Genomic DNA, 24,345 nt, shown 5'->3' on the forward strand with positions numbered 1-24,345 from the left:
ACACCCTGAAGTACAGCTACACCACTTCACCTGGCGGGAGGGCTGTGTGATAATAACGTGGGGCCACCTTGCGCTGTTAGATCGCAACCTGGTCACTGTGGAGGACCGGGAGGGGGGGACCGGGACGGACTGAGAGCCGGGAGAGCGCTTTCTAGGTCGATAATGAACGCTGGCTGTGCGGCCGTTCATGCCGGATGGAGACCGGTTTCTTTGTGTCAGGTCGCAGTAACTAGAAGTGTCATCATTTCACCGCGTTCACACTTAACCAGCAAAATCACCATCTTTACCGGTCTGATCATTCTGGTCGATGCTAATTTACAAATACTCGAGACTTCATGGGATTTCATTTCATTTTTGTGGACAAATACAATCTATAAATATAAAAAGACATTTAAGCCAGTACCAGGGCCTGTGGTTTTATAATTTTAAGTCAAATGTAAAACACTTGATTAAACTGTAGTTCAGGCTGTGGTTGCATTATCTGGCATCGATGTATGTCTTAATTGATATTTGCTGTACTTAAATAATTCCTTGACACAGATTTATAATGCAAATATTTTCAAAAGGTAACAGATGCTCGTCTGTTTATTATTATTATTATTATTATTATTATTATTATTATTAAACAACCGGCGTCAACTTCCATAGTGGGTACTGAGCTATGGGCCCTATAATATAATAATAAGTTTATTATAGCCTGTAGCTGCTCCCAGGCTTCGGGGGACGGAGAGGATGTTGTGCGAGTGTTTCGCTTTTTCTTACTTGTAGCCTGTAAAAGTATTAATGCATGTGCCATCCTCCACAATATCAACCGTCAGATCTGGATGTGTGAGGGAGTCCATGCCATGCAGTAGTGTTGCCGCACCCTCATACGTACCCATCCTGCACGCACAAACACACGCAAGGACGCAGGGTGGACACACACACATACACACACACATACACACACACACAGACACAAACATCACTTCATTAATACAGTTGTTTAAAAGGCAAAGGAGGAGGCAGATCTTGGAGGTTTGTTCTTTGTTGTTGATGAATAGTTAATCACTGCCAGTAACTGCCTTCAGTTTACTCAAGAACTGATTTGAATCAAATAACTGTTGCTTTATTTTGTGATTTTTACTGATTCTTAGCTTTTTAGATGAGAGGACAGGATAGAGTAGAGCAACCTCTGCGGAGGTTCTGAGCAGGGTAGTAGCCAGAACTGTTTTTGGATCCTACACTAACAAGACGAGAGGGTCCTGATTTTTATTTTTAAACTGTATTTATTTATTTATTCCGTTCAGCAAATTTTATTTCGCAACACGAAGGTCTAAACACTTCTTCAAACTTTCCACACTGCCAGGAATACGTTTCTGAACACTGAACCAATTTGTCAGTTTTTGTGGTCCAAAAGATGTTAAAAAAAATACTGGAATCAATTTATAAACTACCACCACGTGCAAATTTTTAGCTGTAGAATGTATGGCCCTTGCTGACACTTTAGTAAAAAGATGTAGTGAGCAGTTCACTTCAAACAGTAACGTTACCGTTTCAGACTGTTTCATTAGAATCATTTTATGCCTGTGGAGCTAATGCTATCCAAAATTTGCAAGAAAACAGGAGAGAGAGGAGAAAAGTCCAAAAAATAAATAAGATAGAATTAAGATTTTGTGTAGCATAACTTGTTTTTTTAATTATTCCCTACCCCAGTAATCCTTTGGTGACCCCTTAAATTCCTCTTGTGACCTGGTGTGGGGGTACTGACCCACTGGTTGGGAAGCACTGGGGTAAAGCTATTTGGCAGACATGTTGTGTAAGGGAACCCACTTCAACGTACTCAAAAAGCACATTTTCCAGCCACTATGATTCTTCCTATATAGCTTCATAGTGAGTGAACATCATTGTAAGTAGCTTTACGGTGCCTCAGTCTTTTCAAAATAATGGCCTTATTGGCACTTGTTTGCCTTGTTGTAACCCACAACTGGACTCGGCTTCTTCCTGTTTACCAATACATCATGGTCCACTGAGACATCAGGTCACAGGCGGTGACTGACACAGCCTACTCGGTCTTGTAGCTGATGTCAGTCACAGCCCGACAGACTGGTCTCAGAGCGGCATCGCTCACCCTTCTCTCTCTACTATAGTCTTACTTCTCTGTCTCAGAATGAGGTACTGTAAAATGTTAATTTTTCTCTAGTTTCTTATAGAAATGCAGATGTTTGTTTGTCCTCTAGTTTATTTGATTATGGTGTTGCATCCTTGGACCAAACGGTTTAAAAAAGGAGTGGTAGCTGTAACTTTTCTCGTATTTTTTTGTGGTGTAGTTCTTTTACATAGTCAGATCACGACTGTTACAGCAGCTACAACCGGCGTCCGACAGAAAGGCTTAAATCCCGCGTCAAATCTTTTTTTCCTCTCTGCCTTACAGAGCTATAGCCATGTCTTCCAGCTCAGCGATGGTGCGGATCCTGATAAAGGGCGGCAAGGTGGTGAACGACGACTGCACCCAGGAGGCCGACGTCTACATTGAGAACGGCATCATCCAGCAGGTGGGGAAGGAGCTGATGATCCCCGGTGGGGCCAAAGTGATCGATGCCTCGGGCAAACTGGTCCTCCCCGGGGGCATCGACACCAGCGTCCACCTGGAGGAGAGCTTCATGAACGCCACCACGGCAGATGACTACTACAGCGGCACCAAGGTAACGTCCCGCTAGAAATGGAAAGAGAAGAAGAAAAAAGTGTTTAGATTAGAAGTAGACCAATATTGCCCCAATTGTATAAAAGAGTGAAAGCAAATAAGACCCATGTTTTTGCAGATTAAGATTCAGAAAATCGTTTTCTATCGAAAAACTATTGAGGGCAATTTTTGTTCTAAATTCAACTTGACTTTCTTGGATACCCCTCGTATTTTAATATTGCTGATTATCACAAATCTGTTATTTTGTCCATCAACCAGAGACAGAATAAAAACTTTCCATTGAAGCTAATTTTACCGAAGATGTCAGTGATGGTTCTTGTTTTTGGTTTTGATGCGATGAGACTGCTTTTTTAATATTTTGGGATCAAATATGGTGGTTATTTTAAACAGAACTACTTTTGCAAAGTAAGACAGTAAGGTGTAAACGTAAGAAACAGGACCTTAGAATGTGATTAAAACAATGAAACTACAACAGTAAAAAATATAAATAAAGAATTAAAAACAGGATGAAAACAGCATGTTAAACGTATTTAAGATAGGCAGCTGATGGTAACGATGTGTATTTTTAGTAGGCTGTTTTGCTTGGACATATGGTCGGCTATTAAGTAATTACATACTTTAGATGATCTTACTGCCATAGCATCAATCTTGGAAGCTGAGCCGCAGCTATTAGTTGATTATTTGATTAGTCAGTGGACAGAAAATTAAATCGGCTGAATTATCTCAAAAATTCTGTTTTTTTTTTTTACTTTTTTTATGATTGTAAACTGAATATCGATATAAATATTGGTTAGACAAAACAAGACATCTGAAGAGTCCAAGTCACCTTGGACTCAAAATTGCAAGTGATCGTTCCACTGCTTAATCATGTTGATAACTGAACCAGAAAAAATAGCGGACACAAACATAAAACAGCAAAGAAATGTTTAAATTTGAGAACGAGACAACCAAGTGCAAACCAGATGCGCCTTGTAATGGGCATCTTTCACAATATTTTGATATTTTACAGACGAAATGATTAACTGATTATTCAAGAAAATCATCAGTAGATTTAAAGATAATGAAAATAATTGTTGGCTGCAGCCCTAATTTTGTTTTTTACTGGAAGTTTCACAAGGTTGTAGAGTCTGTCTTTCGCCAAAGATCACACAAAGATGATTTGGCACTTTGCTGTCGGCTCTGTAGCTAAGTAGTCAAGGCTAATAGCTGCCACAAAGACTGGGACGGAGTCGTCATGGTTTCTGATGGGGCTGGGATACCCCTCTCTGCTCCAGAGCACCATGATGACTCATCACTCTGTAGCACTTTGAGAAAATGGGAGCCGAGAGATGACGGGCGCTGGGATTCAGATGTTTTAGTGACTGGACAGACCGGTAGACAGTGGTGACAGACACTATTCTCCACTGTTCTCTCTCCTCGTCCCTCATTCCTCCCTCTGCCTACCTCCCTGCCCCTCCCAACCTACTCCGTTGCTGCTCCAGAATAAGTCGAGAGACAAATGCAGATGAGTCTCTGTTTCCATGGATACCGGGGGGCTGCTGCAAAGACTGCCGCAAAGCCTTTTCATTCACGCCATTGTGTTTGCAGACAATGGTTCTCAGACCCACTCCCCCTTCTCTTCCCTCCCACTACACACTACTCGACTCTCTAGGGTCAGCTGACAGATGCTCATCGGAGCATGCACTTATACACAAAACACACTGTCTTCATTTGTTTGGATTATTCAGATTTTCTGTAGTTTAAACCGTCTAATCCTGTTTTTGGAGGATAAAAATTAAGGAGGGTTGATACTATAAAGAAATTATGCAGTTATAGCTTTAAATGCCTCTTGATTATACTGTGAGGAGCAGTCAATCCTTTATTTTAACTCCTGAAAGATTTATATTTCCCTTAGCAGTCGTCTGTATTAACTATTAAGATAAGCATGAATGGCAACTGAGGCTTTTACTTTTACGCTGAGAGCAGGAGCTGCGTTGATTAGTAGATTACGGTCTCTTCAGTATTTATGGACTTTATAAATCAATATCTTCTGCTTCAGTGTCACGTTATGCCTAGATTTATTGTTCATTTCAGTTAATTTAAAAGTTTGCTTTTCAGTTAACCTCAAGTCATTTCAGTCTTACATTGCAACTGATAAAAACAAGGGTAAAATCTGGACAATAGAGCATACACACATAAGATGCCATCACAAAAAAAAAAAAAAAAAAGTAAATTCCAACCCAAATGACAGAAGCAATACAACACAAATTACCTATGCATATTATTACAAAATTTACACCCTACCAAAATTTACACCCACCATTTAAATGACTGGGTTGAGTTCTATTCTGTATTTCCTCCAGGCGGCTCTAGCCGGCGGTACAACGATGGTGATCGGACACGTTCTGCCAGAGAAGAATGAGTCTCTGCTGGAAGCCTACGAGAAGTGCCGCAGCTCGGCAGACTCCAAAACCTGCTGCGACTATGCTCTGCACGTGGGACTTACTTGGTGGGGATCCAAGGTACGCTGGAACTGTGCTTCCCAGCCCACATGATTGATTTCTTTCTCTCAATACACTTTTAAAGACGAAATTCACATTTAGTCTTACACTGTTAAACATGATCAGTCTGTAATACTCAGGAGATAGTTTGTGACTCCTGTACCTCTGTTAGTGACTTCCTACTATTCCCAGAATGTGTTTCGATAGCTTCCAGAGACAAGACATTTACTTGTAAGTTTCAGCTGCTTATATGTATGTGTATGTGGATATGGTCATAGTGAGAACCATACCTAAACAAGAAGGTTTTTAATACCGGGAGCCGGGATGGATTCCTGTCTGTATAAACATGGGTTCCAACTCCTCTTTGGTTCTCTTGGTTTACATGAAAACCTGATGTTTACAATAAATACTTTAGATAACTAAAAATGTTCTACTCTTAAACTCTACTTACCCACCAGAGTAAAACAAAAAAATCTGAACAATTAGCTCGGACACAAAAATGTACACCGATTTCTGTGTTCATTCATTCCGTACAGGGAAACCTTTCAGGTTAAGAGATGCTACACTTCTTTTACACCCTTCCCCTCCTGCAGGTACGAGCTGAGATGGAGAAGCTGGTGAGAGAGAAAGGAGTGAATTCCTTTCAGATGTTCATGGCCTATAAGGACACGTTCATGCTGAGAGACAGCGAGCTTTTCCAGGCTCTGCAGCACTGTAAGGACATTGGAGCTATAGCAAGAGTCCATGCTGAGAATGGGGAATTGGTGGCAGAGGTGAGGGAGAATCATTTAAGTGCCATTAAAATTCATATTTCTGTGCTTTATAGTGTGTGGTAGTGAACACAGATTAAAACATCATGAATGCTTGTGTTACTGCACTTTTCCCCTGATTATATTTATTTTCATTTGTTTTGTTATATTAAATAGACTGAGTTGTTTCCAAATTTCTCTTGTACCAATTTGTTCTATACGGACATAACTCGTGGCATTCTCTTCCCCCTTTTCAGGGTGCAAAGGAAGCCCTCGACCTAGGCATCAGTGGCCCCGAGGGGATTGAAATCAGCAGGCCTGAAGAGGTATGATAGACAGGTTAAATCGGGTTTCTTTACTTTTAATATATCCAAACTCTTGTCAAGAGTTTTAATATTGTTCCTGTAATGAAATAAATCCAGTTTCTATCTCACCACCCCTGGAACACGATGATGATTCCTCACAGGCTTCCGTTTCTTTACAGTTGGAAGCAGAGGCGACCCACAGGGCAATAACCATTGCCAACAGGGTGAGTGAGATGTCATTAGTACATAAAAAATATGTAATGTAAACCTACTGTTTGTAAAGACAAGATCATTTTCAGCCTTGCTGATGGCACGGCTCTAGGGATGGCAATGTCGGTCCTTTGGTTGGTGTGTTTTTTGGTACAGAGTGTAATAACTAAACAACTATTGGATTGATTGTAATGAGCTTTCATAAAGACATTCATGGTCCCCAGAGGATGAAGCATACTGACTGTAGTGATCCACTGACTTTTCCTCTAGTGCCACCAACAGGTCAAGTTTTCACTTATCCCACCAAATATCGTGGGATCTACTAGATGAATTGCCACAGTATTCTGTGAATACATTCATGGGTCTCAAAGGTGGTATTCCAATGACCTTTCCTCTACCACCACCATGAGGTTCATGTTGAAAAGTTTAAACAACTATTGGATGGATTGACATGAAATTTGGCTCAGACATTCATGTCCCCCTCAGGATGAATTCTAATAACTTTGGTGATCCCTTAACGTTTCATCTTGGCCTCATTATTTGGTCAAAATCTTATTTGTCCAGTACTTTGGTTTATGACCACATACTTGCAAAAATAAAGACTTTCCCACCAGCCCCTGTTGTACTCTGTGTTAATGCTAATTAGCACATGCTTGCATGCTAACATGCTAAACTAAAAAGATGAACATTGGCTAATATTATACCTGCTCAACATCACTAATTTAACATCATCATTGTGGACATGTTAGCATTCTGACATTAGCATTTAGCTTAAAACACCACTGTACCTACTACAGCCTCACAGAGCTGCACGCATGGATGTAGACAGACAGTCTTGTCAAAAATGATTAAATACCTTTTGTGCGTGTTTTCTCCTAGGCCCACTGCCCAATCTATCTTGTGAATGTGTCCAGCATGTCTGCAGGAGATGTAGTGGCTACAGCCAAGATGCAAGGTGAGGCCTATTTTCTTTTACATTTGGTGTTACCACCTTAGGTGTAAGTAATGTACATAAGAATTTTATGTACATCTACACTCTACTAAATTTAGAAAATTACAGCTTCAAAGAAATGACAGGACATTTACTTTTAAGTTCACTTAGTTACTGGCATAATACCCAAAAAATTTTAAAGCAAAAGTGCTTGCTTAATCTTTTAAATTTCTTCCTTGCTTAATTTTCTGCACCTTTTCTTGCAACCCTTTTCTATGCAACACTATTTGATCCATTGTGTGTCCATATTATATTGCCTGACCACAGGTAAGGTGGTCCACGGGGAAACAACCACGGCCCACACTGTGCTGAATGGTATGCAGTACTATCATCAGGACTGGGCCCATGCTGCTGCCCATGTTACTGTGCCTCCTCTCCGCCTGGATCCGAGTACTCCAAATTTTCTCATGAGCCTGCTGGGAAAGTGTGTAGAAGTCTATAAAATCTCACATTAAATGCAATATAATGTGAGTGTTTGTTTTTTTCCCACTGCTTTGAAATCTAAATGTCACCTTCCCTTTTACTCTGTCTCGCCTCCAGTGACACTCTAAATGTTTTGGGGTCTGATCACCGTCCATTCACCATCAAACAGAAAGCCATGGGCAAGGATGATTTCACAAAGATCCCCCATGGGCTCCCTGGCATTCAGGACCGCATGAGCGTCATCTGGGAGAAAGGAGTGGTATGTGTAGCTCTTTTGTTCCTGTTGGGCTGCCAAAGAACTTCCACGAATAGGACATCTGTTTTGGTTTGGAGGGTATCGATTTGAATTTAAAAAAATATATAAACAGACAGTACAAAAAAAAAAAAAAAAAAACATCTGCTCTTACTTTTAGTGCATCAGTTGATTCAGTCAGGTTTTGTGTATGAATTTATCCCCAAGATTACAAACATATTTTAATTTATGTGTTTGTTGTAATTCACAGATTGGAGGTAAAATGGATGAGAATCGCTTTGTTGCAGTCACAAGCTCGAATGCAGCCAAGATTTACAACCTCTACCCCAGGAAAGGCAGGATCATCCCAGGAGCAGATGCTGATGTGGTGGTCTGGGACCCCGAGGGATCCAAGTATGAAACTAGATCCATCCATTCATCGACCAGCTTGTCTCAGTGCAGCTCTCATCCCATATCTCAGAGGCTGATTAGGTTTTTGTCTAGCCAAACTGAGTCATCTTTTTCTTTTATCTCTGTTTGCAGGACGATTTCTGTGGACAACCAGGTCCAGGGAGGAGATATAAACCTTTATGAAGGCCTTCGTTGTCATGGCGTACCCCTGGTCACCATCAGCCGTGGGCGTCTGGTCTATGAAAATGGCATTTTCACATGTGCTGAAGGCTCTGGAAAGTTTTGCCCCCTGAGAACCTTCCCAGATTATCTTTACAAGAAGATGGTTCAGAGGGAAAAGGTATCAGACAGAACTGAATTTGTGAAAACCACAGTGGAATCGACAAGAAGTATCGACGTAGAGAGGCTTACCATTAGTTAGACAAATCGATCGTGTGTTTACAGAAGCCATTTATTGAACATAAATGATAAAAGACTGAATTTGAGACAGTTGCTCAGGTTAAATTTATGAAAAGTCTTTCATTAATTTTCCATGCAAACTATACCAAATTGGATATACTGTACAGTTTAACACGAAATTATATTATTTGTGGGCCGGCTATAAACAAGAAACACTACACTTTATTGCTATACTAGTAGAAACACTACTGCTGCTACTATTACTAATATCACTAGTGCTGCAATCTCTACTCTACTTGTTCAACTGCATGTACTCCATCTACTACTAGTACTTCTATTTTTACTGGTGCCAAGGATACTATTATTGCTTTTATTACTACCACATCTACCGCTTCTACTACTACCTTTACTGTAATTGCTACTACTCCTGCTATTATGGTATCAAGTAGTGAATTACTACCTCAATTTCAGTTGTTAATATAGATGCTACTATATCAGTAACCACTTCAAGTATTTGCATAGTAATGGTACTTCATGGTCAAAAGTAACTAATTATAAATCATTCTAGTCATAGTATTTGAGTGGCTTTTTTAAGTGTTTGTAGTTTTTTCCTAAACTCAGTAACTTATCTTATATTAAGATTATGAAGATGTACTTAACTATTTCTAGAAATACAAAGAACTGCAAAGTGGCATACAGTGATGATGTTATGACAAAATGAGGAGGCACAACCATTTAAAATGTCCTTTGAACCTCCTTTTTATTACACCTTGACCTATGAGAAAGCTTTTGTAATAGAGAAAAGATAGTCATCACTTTTCAAAGCATCACTGAACTGGAAGGAATTGTTAGTACGACATACATTTTGTGATATTGAAGCATCTAGTGTCTAGTCTCTCAATTCTACTAGATTAATATTCAAGTAAAAAAAAACATCAGTTCTACCTGAGAAAGGCAACGTAGTCCTCACCCCTGCTGTTAATAATACGATTACGAAAGCTGTTCACTACTACTTTACACCTATCTCACAACACATTTTTTCCAAGACAGTTTTCCAGTGACATTTACTAGTTCAAAGTCTTTAGTTTTAACAAGTTAATTGATCTGATTGTTCATGTGTGTCTGCGTATGCGTGATGTTGCCTACCAGTGTCAGGCGGTGAAAGCTGTGGAGCGGGAGCCGTACACAGGTGAAGTTGTTGCAGTGGTCAACTCAGGAAAGAGGGATTTCGGGGCTTCAGATCTGGACACTCCAACACGCCCCTGCACCAGGCACGGGGGCATGAGGGACCTCCACGAATCCAGCTTCAGCCTGTCTGGTGAGGACCAACAGATTAATATAAAGAATAGATATATGAGGAAATTTGTTCTTCATTTAATCACGTGTGTGTAAGAGAAAGTATTTTTTCAGACTGTGTCCATTTATAAAAAGGGAAAACACTTGTAGCTGGTGTATTTGTGGTACAACTTTCTGCATTTTGGCACTGCTATTCTGGCCTTTAAAAAATCCAAAGTTTGGCCTGATGAGGGTGCTGTACTTAAAGTAACTTGGACAGTTACTTTGACAGTGACAGTGCATCTTGTTAGCCACATACGGTCCATTGTTGGCCCAGTAGTTGTTCGGTTCAAACCTGTTTACACAGTATTTTTAGCTTTCATTATGATAGATTTGTAATTTTATTACAAATTGCTTTGCCAAACCAAGGTATGAGAAAGCTTACACCATCCTCTTCTTCAGTTATATTTTTCACATTTATACATATTCAGACGTAGGAGCTACCTAGTAAACCTCGTAAATATTTTGAGGTTACTTTTAAATTAGAGAGATTTGACAGTACACAGCAGACAGAACATGAGGGGAGAGATGGGGAATGACGTGCAACAATGGTCATTGGCCAAACTCAGACCAGGTTTGTACCCGTTCATGGTTGGTGCCTTAAACCCTAGACCACTGGGGCACACCCCCCAGTGTACGTTTAGGTCAATGAAGAATAGTTAGAGATTTCTTTGGTATTAAATGTACAGTATCTTGGTGCCTGGAGATTCATTTTGCCTAGAAAGATAACATAGTTTTTCTCTGTTTGAGAGATAAATATTATTCAGACACCAGAATCAGATTTTATGCCAAAGTCATACATTTATACTTAAGACCTAATAACTTGGCAGTAACAATAAATGGCTTGAACAGCACTTTAAATGGAATGAGAAGAATTGCTTTGATCTTTTGAAGCATGTTGCAATCCTTAAATCTGACTGGAACTGCTTTGGACTAATTATAAGCTGTTTACAAAACCCCCCTACAAGACCACAAGAAAATATGACTGAGCTGTTCATAAACACTATTAGGAAAAACTAATTTCTTGTGTTTCACTGCTAAACATGCCGTGCCCCGCCATTTCAGGTGCCCAGATCGATGACAACATTCCAAAGAGATCCTCGGCCAGGATCCTCGCTCCTCCTGGAGGGAGATCCAGCGGGATCTGGTAACTAGTCAAGCGGCCGTTACATGACGTGGAAGAACGATACCCGAGAAAAACACAAGGCCGAGCACGATGACTTGTTTTTCTCACTGGAAGCTTAGAATATGTGTGGAGTAACGGAGTCATGTTTTCATTTTGAACTCAGCACAGTTATTTAGGACTGCAAAACATTAAAATGTATGACATCGCCATAATAATATTGGAATATGGATCAAGGTGAACCTTTGTTAAGTGATTATAGTTAGCAAATTTCAGTCAAATGTAAACAAAAAATAAGCAGCAAATAAAAAATAAGTTGCCAATGAATAACTTTGGCTATTGGATCATGTTTGGAGAATATCTTACTAATAGTTTTAGGAATATGAAGGTGAGTCATGGTTTTTATGATGCGATTGTGTTACCTCACTGTAAAATACGATTTTGCACTTGTATCATGTACTATTTAGATGCCTTTTTACATGATTTAATGTCACACATGTCACAAATGTCTTTTATCTGCGAGTCATTGTGAATGAAATGTAATAAATTATTACAAGGGTGTCGGCATGACATTAGTATGTCAGTCAGTAAAAAAAAAAAAAAAAAGTTGCAATTGACCAATTGATGAAAAACTACATAATGCAAGCTAACCTTTTAAATGTTTAAGTGGTTTTTTTATTTATTTATTTTTTTATATTTTATTATTTGAGCTATTTCCCTTTGATGCTACTGTGTTAGAATTGTTTCCTAAAAAAAAAGAATGGAGGTCTTTGTTCAGTAGTTCTTCATTGTCAGATTAGCATTTCAGATCTTGTTTACAGCCTTATAGCAGAATAGACTTCTGTTCCACCCCTACCAAATGTGAATGAACCTATGCTGTGTGTACTGTGCATGGTAGCATAGTTAGAACTACTGTAGTAAGCACTAATATTACAGAATTTTTGTGATAGTATTCAATTTCCACAGAGAGCAAAAAGTTTCACCCAAACTGCCTTTTTCTCACCTGAGAACACCGACACCCTCAAACACACCTTCCCATACTGCCGCTACAGGTCATGACCTCTGACATGTTGACTGCTGTAATGTCTTTTTCTCTTTTGATTTGTTCTGGTCCGAATCTGCAGCGTTTAAAAACATTCCTCTGACTGACACTTCCGATGTAACATACCACTGTGAAGCATAGCGAAGGCGAAGTGATCCTCTTTAGCATTCACGTTGAAGTAAACAGCAGAGGTGTTAGTCGATGAAGGTTATTTCTTCAGGGGATCAAATGCCCTCACATGCCAGTGAAAGCTCAGCATCATAACTGGAAGGCATGCTTATTTAGCAACTACAGAAAAGCACTGATACTTTTTCAAGTTCTCAACTACTGTATTTTTTATGGTTTGTTTTTAGTTGCAGAATGTTTCTTGTGAATAATTGTCTTAGTAACTGATTTTGTTGTATTTTGTCAAAACGGCAGTGTAAGCAGGGATGCACACAAGATTTAGCTCATGTTTAGACATAGTTATGTTCAGAAGATCTTCATGCTACATTAAACGTCCCAAGACATTGTTTTTTGGACAGATTTCACTTTTAAACTTTAGAAGCTCCAGCGAATCTTGTTGTGTCTTCCCCCTCCCAAATGTACACTGGTGCTGAAGAATGTGGTGTCACATTGAATTCCTTTTCTGTCTTTAATTTTTCTTGCAGCTCTTTATCACATGATTTGAGTGCAAATAAACCACAATGAAATCCTCAGCTGAGTCTTACATTTACTCAAGTACTGTACTTCAGTGCCGTTTGAAGTACTTTGGCTTTATTTGAGTACTTCCAATTTGTGCTACTTTATACATATACTGAATGTGCATTCAGAGGGAAATATTGTACTTTTTATTTCATTACTTTTATTTGACAGCAGTAGTTACTAGCTATTTTTAAACCAGTGGTTTCAAACCTTTTTGGGTTGTGACCCCTTACCAAAAAAAACAGAAAACTAGATGGTTTAATTTGAAATAACTATTTGAGTGCCAAAGAGGTACAACTCTCCAATATTTCAAATACAAAAAATACTTACAAATTTGTAGCAGAACCTTCTTTTTTCTTCTTTACTATCCAATTAATCATCTCAGAACTGCTCGGATTTATCATATGACCTGTTGGAGGGGGCCTGAACTCTTGTTTGAGAGCCCATGAACTAAAATAAGGACTGAATATAATGAGGTTAAAACTAGCTTCAGCTCAACCAGCTACAACAATAAAATGCTACCAACACATTGTTATATCAGAATTAACAATATAATAATATAAAATATGACAACATATTGCTTACAGGTGACATACAGCTGCAGAACGAGTGCTTCTACTTTTGACACTGAGTACATTTTGCTGATAATACTTCTGTACTTTCACTTCAGGATTTTGAATGCAGGATTTTTACTTGTACTTAAGTATTTTTACATTGTCACTAGAGCGGAATTGATTAGTAGATCAGCGGGAAAATAATCAGGAACTATTTTGATAATAAATTAATCATTCAAGTCATTCTTTAAGCAAAAACTCCCCCTATTCCTGGTGTCAGCCTCCCCAATATGAGGTTTTTCTCCTGTTGTTATTTTCCTATCATTGTAGACGAAATCTCTTCGTGTTTTGGACTATTAATTAGACATGACAAGACATCTGAAAATATCACTTGGGCTTTAAGAAATTGTGGGGTGGGTCATTTCTCACTATTTTCTTACATTTCAGACCAAACAGTTAATCGGTTAATCAAAAAAACACACAAAACAGATTAATCGATAATGAAACTAGCTGTCAGATGCAGCCCTAATTGTTGTTTTAGCACTCCTGCTTAAGTAAAAGGATCTGAGAGCTCCATTTCTTATCCAGCAGCAGATGAAAAACATTAACATAAGGCGTTTTTTGTTTAGCCCGACCGCAGTAAAACTTAGTCACTAGCAGGCCTAAAATCCAAACAGACACATCATGTGTCTCTTAGCTGGAACGGGCCAAAGTCCTATTTATAATGAACCTTCGACAGCATGGAGTCGGGCGCATGCGCGGTGGGAGCCGGATTGTTGCAGCCCCAGACAGGGCGGCCCGTTACCAAGCACTGCACCGCGCAGGGGCTGACAACGACGACGGCAACGGGCACTGACCGAGGGAACACTGCCAGCGTGATAACGACACAGACGCTCCTGAACACAGTGAGTATTAAACGCGTGAAGAATCCACTGACCCACTCGGTCCTGCCCATTTCTCCCTTCGTGCGCGCGGACGTGTTTGCGGGAGGGGGGGGTTGGGGGGGGTTGGGGGTGGGAGCTGGGTTTTATTCCCATGCAGTGAGGATATTTCCCGTGCACTGACAGTCCTGAGGTATTCGGGGAGGCCTGTAGAGGGGGCCGCTGGAAGACCAGCGTTGCGGGTTTTTAGACCAGAAGGCACCCAGCGAACGGGCACATTTATTGTTCTCAGCTCAGGCTTGAAATGCCAGACCCCCGCCCATTTGATTCTTGCTAGACTTTGGAGTTCTGCACTCAGGGTTTTGCTGCAGTCATTATCGGAGCTCTCGCAAAAGGCCCGGGAGATTTTTTTTTTTTGGAGGATAGATTGGACTTCCCTTTCGTGCGCCGACCTCGATGCAATAATCCATATTTATTAGGAATTGCACCCGTGCAAGGTCTAGGCCTGTCACTGGAGCTGAAACTGCGCGGCTCTGTCCCATAAACGGGTTTAGTGCCGGTTACATGGCTGTAAGGTTATAATCTTGTAATTGTAGGCTAGCCGAGCCCCATGGGAGAACGCTGGGGTAATGTGTGCTGCTGAAGCTGCATTCACGGGGTTAGTGTTTTCCCCAGAGGAAAAAAACAAAACAAAACAAAAACACAAAAAAATTGTCGTGCAAAAAAAAACTGTCGTGCAAATTGCAGGTAAACTCGAGTCGGTTGTCATTAGTGTGAAACTGAGAGACACAGTGTCATTTCTCTCCTGGCAGTCAGCTGCAGACACATAGCGGCGTGTGACCTTAAAAGCCATCATTTTTGAAGTCTCCGTCTCGCTTGTGTTCACGTTAGTTTCTACTGCGGGGAAAGTCGAGGTGTTAAAGTCCCGGTTTGACACAACGCCGCTGGAAATCAAAGTGAGCACACGGGAGTCTGGAGCTGTCAGATGTGTAAAGCTGCTCGCAAACATCAGGGTATTTCCGTTTAATCTAGGGAGGATTATGCTCACAACACATCTGTAGATTAAAACTGAAACTACAGATGCCTCTCAGGCACTGTGTTTACAGTCAGGCAGACGTCAAGTGTATTTCCCACAGACCAATATCGCTGGTCTGATTACAGGGCCCACAGCTGCATCGGTTTCTGAACCAGTCCAGGATCTCTACTCTGACATGGGGGGGGGGGGGGGCTCCTCAAAACCCGAGGACATTAGGAAACTCCAGAAAGTAATCTTAAACAGAGACCCCCTCCTCTCTACAGATATGTTATAGTTCATAACCACAGCTAACAGATTACATTATAGGGTTTAATACTAATTTATTATATTCTAAGAAACCCAGGATAATAAGACGAAGGAATGGGTTCAGTGAAATTAGTCCAATAAAGTTCCACAAATGAATGAAAATGAATGTTTGTGTAGGTCCGTCACAAGCAAAAACACCAGACATTTCCTAGTTCCAGCTCCTTAAATGTGAGGATTAGCTTTTTTTATTGGCTTTATGTGACACTAATTAAGTTTTGGGGTTTGGACTGTTGATCACAAGTTATTTGAATACATCAACTTAGTCTTTAGGAAACTGTAACAAACATTTTTCACAATTTTCTGACCATTTTCTATACCAGAGGATTAATTGAGAATAACCTTCAGTTGCAGCCCTCAACAAGTCCAGGATCGGTTTTGCATTCTTCTAAGTCCAACATGTTTTGTAGGTTAAAGGTTATCTGAAAGATCAGTGGACGGGGCAGTGGAGGACATCAGGGTGGGCAGCCTGGTTGGGTGGGTGGGTGTGTGTGTGTGTGTGTGTGTGTGTGTGGCGCTTGTAAGCTGGAGGAGACAAAGTTTTCAAAAACAGTGATCATGTGATAACAATCAGTTTACTCGTTTACACACAGTGTGTAATCACTGACAGATGACTCAATCAGCTTGAAATATTTCATTTTGATTTCGTTGGGGCATGCAGTTCTCTTTTTACTCTTTGGCCCTTGACCTAACTTTCCACTTTTCCACCGAAGTCAGCTGGATCTAAAAACAATTGGCTAACTAACAGTCAAGCAGAAATCCAACTGAATACCCATTTTTTTCTTTGTATGTTGTTTGTTTCAGGTAGGGGATGGCAGTGAATGTGTACGCCACATCTGTGTCCATTGACAACCTCAGCCGACATGACATGCTGGCATGGGTCAACGATTCTTTGCATCTCACCTACACCAAGATTGAACAGCTCTGTTCCGGTAAGGCTGAGAGTTTGTAGTCCCTGAAGTTTTTAATCAAATACTGGCTCACAACAATACAACAAAACAAATTACCGTGCCTTTGTGTTTTCCAGGAGCAGCATATTGCCAGTTCATGGACATGTTGTTTCCAGGTTGCATCCTTCTGAAGAAGGTCAAATTTCAAGCCAAGCTGGAACATGAATTTATACACAACTTCAAAGTTCTTCAGGCAGCTTTTAAAAGGATGAGTGTTGACAAAGTCAGAATTCCTTTTATCATCATCATCATACTATTATGTATTTTACTCAATACTTATGATAATACCTTAGATGATTTATGCTAAAATCTGATACTCTTACCCAGGACGCACGTTGTATCACATGGAGCTATTCCACCGTTTCCTGTTTCCATTCTCCAGATAATTCCTGTAGAAAAGCTTGTAAAAGGGAAGTTCCAGGACAACTTTGAATTTGTGCAGTGGTTCAAGAAGTTCTTCGATGCCAACTATGATGGGAAGGAGTATGACCCTTTACTAGCCAGACAGGGGCAGGACGTGGCCCCTGCCCCCAACCCAGGTGATCACTTTATCCACAAACCAAAGAGAAACCCAGGTAAACCAAACAGTTTTGCCTTTGCTGCACGGTCTTGCTGAGCTTTGGATGGCTCAAAAGGCGCTCCCTGCAAGCAAGCGGTGTGAGCAGCACGATTCACAGAATGACTGCTGTCTTCTTAGATTCATCTCACTGCCCAGCATTCACAAGCAACATGACACTGTAGGTATGAGTGAGTCACTGGTGGGACTGTAGCAATCACCACAGTGCATAGTGGGGTGCGGCATTGGTGGGGTTGCAAACTCACATCATGCAGCTTCAGTTTTAACATGCTTTCCCAATTCTAATTGATCATGATCAGTAATGCCAGAAGACCTACGATAAATCCAATGCAATTATTTTCTCCAGTGTACTGCATTACGCAGGAGATGCAAAAGTGTTGCAGCTTCATCCGTCTGAAACCCGGACTGACAATCAAGAAAGTGTCTCTCATTTTACTAACTAACTAAGTAATGTAAGCCTGACCAGCCTTGCTCTGTCTCTGTGAAAGCTTTTTGCTTGAAAACCATGGCAAACAATCTACTTTGATTTGTAGTGCGTCAAACCTGCTTTGTGACTTTGTCACTGGCAAGCAGTGTGGTTGTAAATGGGCAGAATGACTGCATTTATTTTAAAACTATAATAATGCGTGTTGGCATGTTTTGTCTTTGAGTTTATTTGAAACACCTCTGCTGAAGCACTTATAGAGGTTTGGCAGATTTTTTTATTTAAGATTTTGACTTTGCGATTCTAAAGTTTTAATTTGGCTTTTTTTTTTTTTTTTTTTTTTTTTTTTCCCCCCCAGCCCCAAAAATCCAGTATTGGTCAGGCTCCATTAACAACGGCTGAATTCCATTTAGCTAATTCTGCTTATGGTACTGCTATTGTGCACGTGGGCCCACTGTCACACTGTCGTGGCATATTATTATTGACACCTGTGCTTTTCCTACTATGACAAGTCAAAATGTCTGCTGTGAAAAAGGCTAACAAAGTTGGAGTTTAAAAACTTATTTTCCTGTTACAGTTAATGTTTTAAAATAATATTTTTGGAAGAGTGCTGCTTCAAGAGGTTGTGGCCGTTATTTTCATTGCTTTACTGTCTTCCTGTCAGTATAACCTGCACTAGATTTTCCTTACTACTTTTTATGAGGCAAAAGCAAAAAGGCAGTTAATTGACATTCAAACAACTGTGATAAGATTAAAAGTGAAAATATTAAATTAAAACAAAACAGGAGCCAGTTTTGCTTTCCACCCTTTACTTACTGTCATATACATGTTTTACATGTTTCAGCAGAGTGAAAAAGGGTGAAAAAAGTGAAAATATTTTTTTGGTGTTAATAAAATAATAAAAGATCTTTATTCACATATTTTTGGCTGTGTCCATCATAACTACCAAAAACAATTGCAGTTATTTTTTTTGACTACATGGTTCAAAATAGTTTTTGGACCATCGTAAACATATTTTTCTCTTTGTGTGCTAAGTTGATGGAGTTGAAGTTGACCGTAGACGGACTAGAGAAGGAGAGAGACTTCTACTTCAGTAAACTACGGGATATCGAGCTGATCTGTCAGGAGCACGAGAGTGAAAATAACCCCATCCTCAGCAGGATAATCGACATTCTCTACGCAACAGAGGTGTGTATGCCTTACCAACAACAAATTCAGGCTGCATTGCACCACTGCAATCTGCATGTTTCTTTTGTCAGAGTGAATTACTACAGAGAGCCGAAGTGAAACCATAACCTCTGGGTTCTGTTCCACAATTCATTCCACAAGATTAAAACTGTACTCAACAGTATGTTTTGTATGTGGCTATGAGCCTGTATGTTTAGGTTACTTTTTAAAAATGGTTTAATATTGTTGTTTCTACAGTATTTTCAGTTTGTAGCAGCCTTCAACAAAAACACAATTTCCCATAAGTCCTAGACAGTCGTGGGTTAAATGTCACAGCTCAACAGACAAAGCGAGTCGAGTTGCCACAGTTAGCTTAGGCGTGTTTGTAATAACAGCCAGACAGAGAGGACTAAATGCTATAGAAGTTTTTTTAGACAGCTAAAAAGTGAAGTTGGAACATTAGGTGAGAGTATTGGTGGGTATCATAGATATGGACGAAACCAAATGATGATGGTGACAGAAGTGCCCGCATTGGTGCGCCGGTAAATTTTCATGGGAATGGTGGTTTTTATGTATGCAAACAAATTACTTTCTATTTAATTTAATTACAAAAAAGGTTTCAACTTCCAACAGAGAGTCCTGTAATCAATTTGTCTTAGCATATGGAAAGTAAACCCCAGGAAAACACTGTGTTTTCAGAAAGACCTTTGAAAGAGTCCATGAGAGAACGCAATGAGTTACAGAAGCTAGTGGAACAGAGGTTAGCCTAGACTGACATTAGTACTTCATCTCTCTATGTAGAGGATGCTGTTTATCTGTTTGGATGTCATCTGTGATCAGGAAAATTTTAAGGCTAACAGAAAATAAAATAAAGCAGAAAACCTGAATATATATATTTTTATTTTCTGTATCTCAGGAAGGCTTTGCACCTCCAGAGGATGAAGACCTCGATGAACAAGCTCACCTGGACCAGGATGAATACTAAACCCTTCATCTCCCTCCCCCCTAACATCTCCATCCTCCCTTTCCATTTCTTTTTGCCCTCATTTGTTTTCTACTCTCTTTGCACGCTCTCTCTAAATACTTACCATTATCCCTACTCTCTGCCCATCTTTTCCTTTCAGTCGCTTATGAATATCTGTTTGTAACCTCCCCCCATCCACCCTCTGGCTGTCTACATACTATACACAACTACTCTGCGTTATCATTTGCTGCCCCTCCCTGCCTCCACTTACACAGTGAAAAAAACAACAGTAATGTATGACATATCCCAGTTATTTCAGCATGAGTAACGCAGAAAATCGAGCCGAGCCTGGCATGGAGGTTTTTATGACAAACAGTGAATTTAAGTCTGTAAATATTGCTGACATTTTGATTTCTTAGAGAACAATGTCTTTGCTCATTATGGAGTTATTTATTTGCCTTTGGTGCGTTGTTAATACAACTATTAGAGCACAGAACAACGCTGCTCCAATGTGCCATCAGGATTCTCCCAGAGCTACTAAAACTGTAACAAATGACTTTTTAAAAACAATTTCTTATTTATTTAACTTATATTTAATTTCGATTAACTTTCTGTAGCAAAACTGGTGCAAAACCTACTGTACATGAACGGAAAGCTGAAGGCCCTGCGTGTTATTTGAGTTCAGGTTTGTGCTTGAGTCTGCATCAAGCTTTGGGTTTCTGTTATGGTGGGTTCTTGGCATGTAGAAACGCTGAAGGAAATACTTTGGTGTAATGACTCAAGGCATATGATCAGTGCTCTGCGATTATTCATTATTGATCAACAACATATCTGAGCATGAGAATGTTACACATTGACTGTGAATGAGTGATATTTTGTAAATGTATTTTGTGTGGAGATTTTGTCTGATATCGCACGATCCTGGTTAATTGCCGTTGTATCTTTTAGGCCGACATGCAGTAGCCTTTAAGTTTAAAAATTTAGAGGTGGAGAGCCACCTGCAGACTGACAAGGTTAGAGATTGTAGCAGTTCTAATGTTTTATTCTAAAATACAAGGGAGACTGACACTGAATTAATACAGACACAGCTTTTGTCATGTTCTTACTGCTAATCATACTGTGTTTATACTTTTGATTTGCTTCAAAGGGTTGCCCAGGGTGTACAGTATAAGATGTAGTTTGGAATAAAGTCAGTATTAAGAGATCTGTGACCAGTTGACTGGTCATGATTAACATCCAGTTTAACCAAGGAAGTCTCCTTGTCCTTCCCCAGCTATTTTTACTTTGCAAACTGGCTGTCGTCTGCTCTGGAACTTGCGTTCATTGACCATGCAAACATCTACAGAACACTCATCTTTTGAGTTTTGAATAAATAAAACAGTTGTGAAAATTGTTTCGTGCCAGTGGTGGTTTATTTTGTATGAGGACGGATTTCTAGTTCAACGATGTGTGTGCATTTTTAGATCATACAGTTGAAGTTACAGTAAAGCTTACGAGGGCAACATGCGTGTACTTTACACTAAAACAATCCTACAAATTATAGGGTTAGTATAACTTTTATCTGAGATTATATGTGACCGACACTAAAGCATGTTAATCTGTGACTATGAAAAATTAATCTCTTTTCGGTAAGAGTTACAAAAAATGTGGATGATTATGAGCCTGACACCCCTCTTTGTGTGCAGGTCAGAGTTTTGTTGGACAGTTCAGTTTCGCATCCCATCTTTCCATGCACTTCCAATTAGGAAAACACTGAACCTAGTACTTAGACGATGACGGATTTTCCAAAGCAATATCTACGTTGTTTTGTGTAACCCTAACCATACCGCACAATATCCAGTGGCCGTAAGTGTTTTGCAGCTAATACCTAACATTATAAATTCCGTGTGAAAATGGAAATGTTGAAAATCTAGTAGCAGCAAGTTTCATCTAGAAGTAAACGGGTCACCCAAACAGCTGCCATTGGGACTTCTACGCATCTATATATAGGTTTGTATCCCCATATGTGTCACTACGGGGGATTAGCTCAAATGGTAGAGCGCTCGCTTAGCATGCGAGAGGTAGCGGGATCGATGCCCGCATCCTCCAAATTATTGTTTTTATTAAATACGCTTGGTGAGACATTTTTTTTTTTACTATTTCCACAAATCAATTTGGCGACCGTCTGGTAACCCAGGTAACCATCAAGGTAAGGAAGTTACCCTTTAACGAGAGGAGACCGTACTTCCGCGCCGACGGACTACTTTTTTTTTTTAGCCATTAGAGCCGGTAAAGTCTAGAAAAACATCATCTCACATAGTCTTCGACCAACATCGTCTTTCTACTGCACGTCGCTGAGATCATGCAACTACATCAAGCGTTTCCAGTATTCTAACGTCTCGCGGTGATCTGCAAGTTGCCTGGTCTAACGTCTGAATGTCGGCTCAGCTCTTTTGCCCTGAAAATTAGCTGTCGGTCAGTCAATCGCCCCATCGGAGCTTCGCCGCCCTTGGAAACGAAGTAGTCCGATGAATTCCCATGCAAAAAAAAAAAAAAAAGTATACGAAGGTAGCCAGGTAGCCAACGCAGAAGAGCGGGTTGAACGCTGCATGTCACGGGAGAACAACAGTATGTTAATTGCATTTACAACCAGCAGATGGCAGCACAGCATCATATCAGTGTGAGCGGGCCAGTGAGCGTAGCGCAGTTCCACAGACTGCTATGAAGCACAGTTCACATGTGAAGTGTCGTTAACGCTTCTGAAGAAATTTTTCATTCAGTAACAGAACATAAAGCCCGGTTTGTTGCTCGCCCAGTTCGGATGCCTTTAAATCCTGCGTGTGGAGGGGGATTAGCTCAAATGGTAGAGCGCTCGCTTAGCATGCGAGAGGTAGCGGGATCGATGCCCGCATCCTCCAGTTTAGTTTGGTCGCATTTTATATCTCGAAATAACTAACCTGTATCATCATGGACGGTCCACTTTCGCCGGTCGCCGAAACGCCAGTTCCGTCGTCGTTGTGACACCCGCGGAAGAATAATGGCGAGGAGCTCAAATGTTTCCACGCTGTTGTCATGGATACCACGAAACCCCTCGTAACTTTCGGTGTACTTTTTGATCCAAGCTAGCGGCGGTTCTGGTGCTTGCTGGGCAACGTGTCTGGCTAAACGAAACTGTGGACAAGTCATGGCAGCTCTAAGTCCTGTCATCAATATTATCTAGCGGGTCGTGGCCCTGCGGCTACTTAATGAGTTTACAAGCGGTTTTCAGGTGGGGATTAGCTCGTTCTCGCGACTAATAAGCTAGCATCCGTCCATTTTCCTCTGACGAATCATTAGGGGGCATTCGATACACGTCATCCATATTCACAGAGGGTAGCCAATCACAACGCAAGTAAAATTCATATGAAATGGATATTAATGAATTAGTGATTGCACCTGTAGCTCGCTCCCCTAAAATTCCCGAAGGTACCAGAACCGATTCCCGCGTCCTCCAGGTACTTACTTGCCATTGTCTTTTTTTTTTTGCCAGTCAGATATTTCCGCGCTTTCTCATAATTTTTGACAGAAATGCTTCCCCTCCAATCCAAGGCTGTCATAGTGACCAAATAGCACAAGACACGTTTCCTTATGCGTACAGACGACCAAACAAGGTGATGTTCAGATCAGAAATGTTCGTTGGTGTCACTTCGGTCGCAAAGTCAAAAGTCAGACAGATGCAGCACACTGTTGACAAACTGTCGAGTTCCCAGTAAATAAGCGCAAGCTTACCTTGCAACAGCATCAATCACAACAAGAGCATCAAGAATAATAATTGAAATAATTCAAGCTAGATAAAACTAAACTTTATTGTGGAAATAACAATTTTGCACAATAATGAATTTTAGCCATTACATGTCAATATGAGACTAAGCTAGTATTGCATACTGTAGCTACACTTATGCTTTAATCTACAACTTGATGGTGTCTTTCGTCAAATGGCAAAAAACTCTTTCAAGAACGCAAGGGAAACAAGTGAAACTATTTCTTTACAGTGTAAAATAGTAAATTTTAGCAGATCTCTCAAACCCCCAACATTTTCTTCACCATGTAACCAGGCATGTTGTAGAGGAAAAGAGCCTAGATGGCATTTTCTTTCCCATCAGGTTATTAATTTCAAATATGCATTTATTGTATTGTAGTTTTTTTTTTTTATAGCATTCTAACAGTAATTTTGCTTTCAATACATTTTTGATGAAATAGTGTACGCTGTTGTTTTTGTGAAGGCAAAAAAAAACAAAACCTAACAGTCCCATGTTATGCTTTTAAATTCCGAAAAGTTTGCTTTAACCCTTTTTGGTGCTTCACCTGTGAACTTCTAGAAACTGTTACCACTTTTAATTGCATCACGAGAAAAGAGTTGGTTGGGTGCATTCATATTAAAATGGTTATAATAAGGACACTACA

The 24,345-nt window shown here is 40.2% G+C and overlaps 2 protein-coding genes, 1 long non-coding RNA gene and 2 other non-coding genes across 5 annotated transcripts; 4 read left to right on the forward strand and 1 right to left on the reverse strand.

The window, feature by feature from the left end:
• Positions 1-1,293: 1,293 nt before the first annotated feature.
• On the reverse strand, positions 1,294-23,330 carry LOC120795247. Its single transcript, XR_005708217.1, has 3 exons — positions 22,860-23,330; positions 10,030-10,198; positions 1,294-2,695 (listed from the first exon to the last, which is right to left on the reverse strand). It is a non-coding gene; the product is annotated as an uncharacterized LOC120795247 (long non-coding RNA).
• dpysl5a (dihydropyrimidinase like 5a) lies at positions 2,418-11,573 on the forward strand. Its single transcript, XM_040136983.1, has 12 exons — positions 2,418-2,684; positions 5,026-5,184; positions 5,757-5,936; positions 6,170-6,238; positions 6,397-6,441; positions 7,307-7,382; positions 7,686-7,842; positions 7,959-8,100; positions 8,345-8,487; positions 8,617-8,824; positions 10,033-10,201; positions 11,284-11,573. Exons 1-12 carry the CDS (start codon positions 2,424-2,426, stop codon positions 11,367-11,369), a joined length of 1,695 nt encoding a protein of 564 aa, XP_039992917.1. The 5' UTR covers positions 2,418-2,423; the 3' UTR covers positions 11,370-11,573.
• On the forward strand, positions 14,419-21,295 carry LOC120795246 (microtubule-associated protein RP/EB family member 3-like). The gene is given in 6 exon segments (XM_040136988.1): positions 14,419-14,526; positions 16,646-16,773; positions 16,869-17,014; positions 17,174-17,446; positions 18,828-18,980; positions 19,876-21,295. Coding segments are annotated over 5 exon segments (762 nt in total). The 5' UTR covers positions 14,419-14,526; positions 16,646-16,652; the 3' UTR covers positions 19,945-21,295.
• trnaa-agc lies at positions 21,939-22,011 on the forward strand. The gene has a single exon. It is a non-coding gene; the product is annotated as a tRNA-Ala (tRNA).
• Positions 22,748-22,820, forward strand: trnaa-agc. The gene has a single exon. It is a non-coding gene; the product is annotated as a tRNA-Ala (tRNA).
• Positions 23,331-24,345: the final 1,015 nt, after the last annotated feature.

The sequence above is a fragment of the Xiphias gladius genome, chromosome 10 (assembly GCF_016859285.1).
Source record: "Xiphias gladius isolate SHS-SW01 ecotype Sanya breed wild chromosome 10, ASM1685928v1, whole genome shotgun sequence".
Classification (NCBI taxonomy): Eukaryota; Metazoa; Chordata; class Actinopteri; order Istiophoriformes; family Xiphiidae; genus Xiphias; species Xiphias gladius.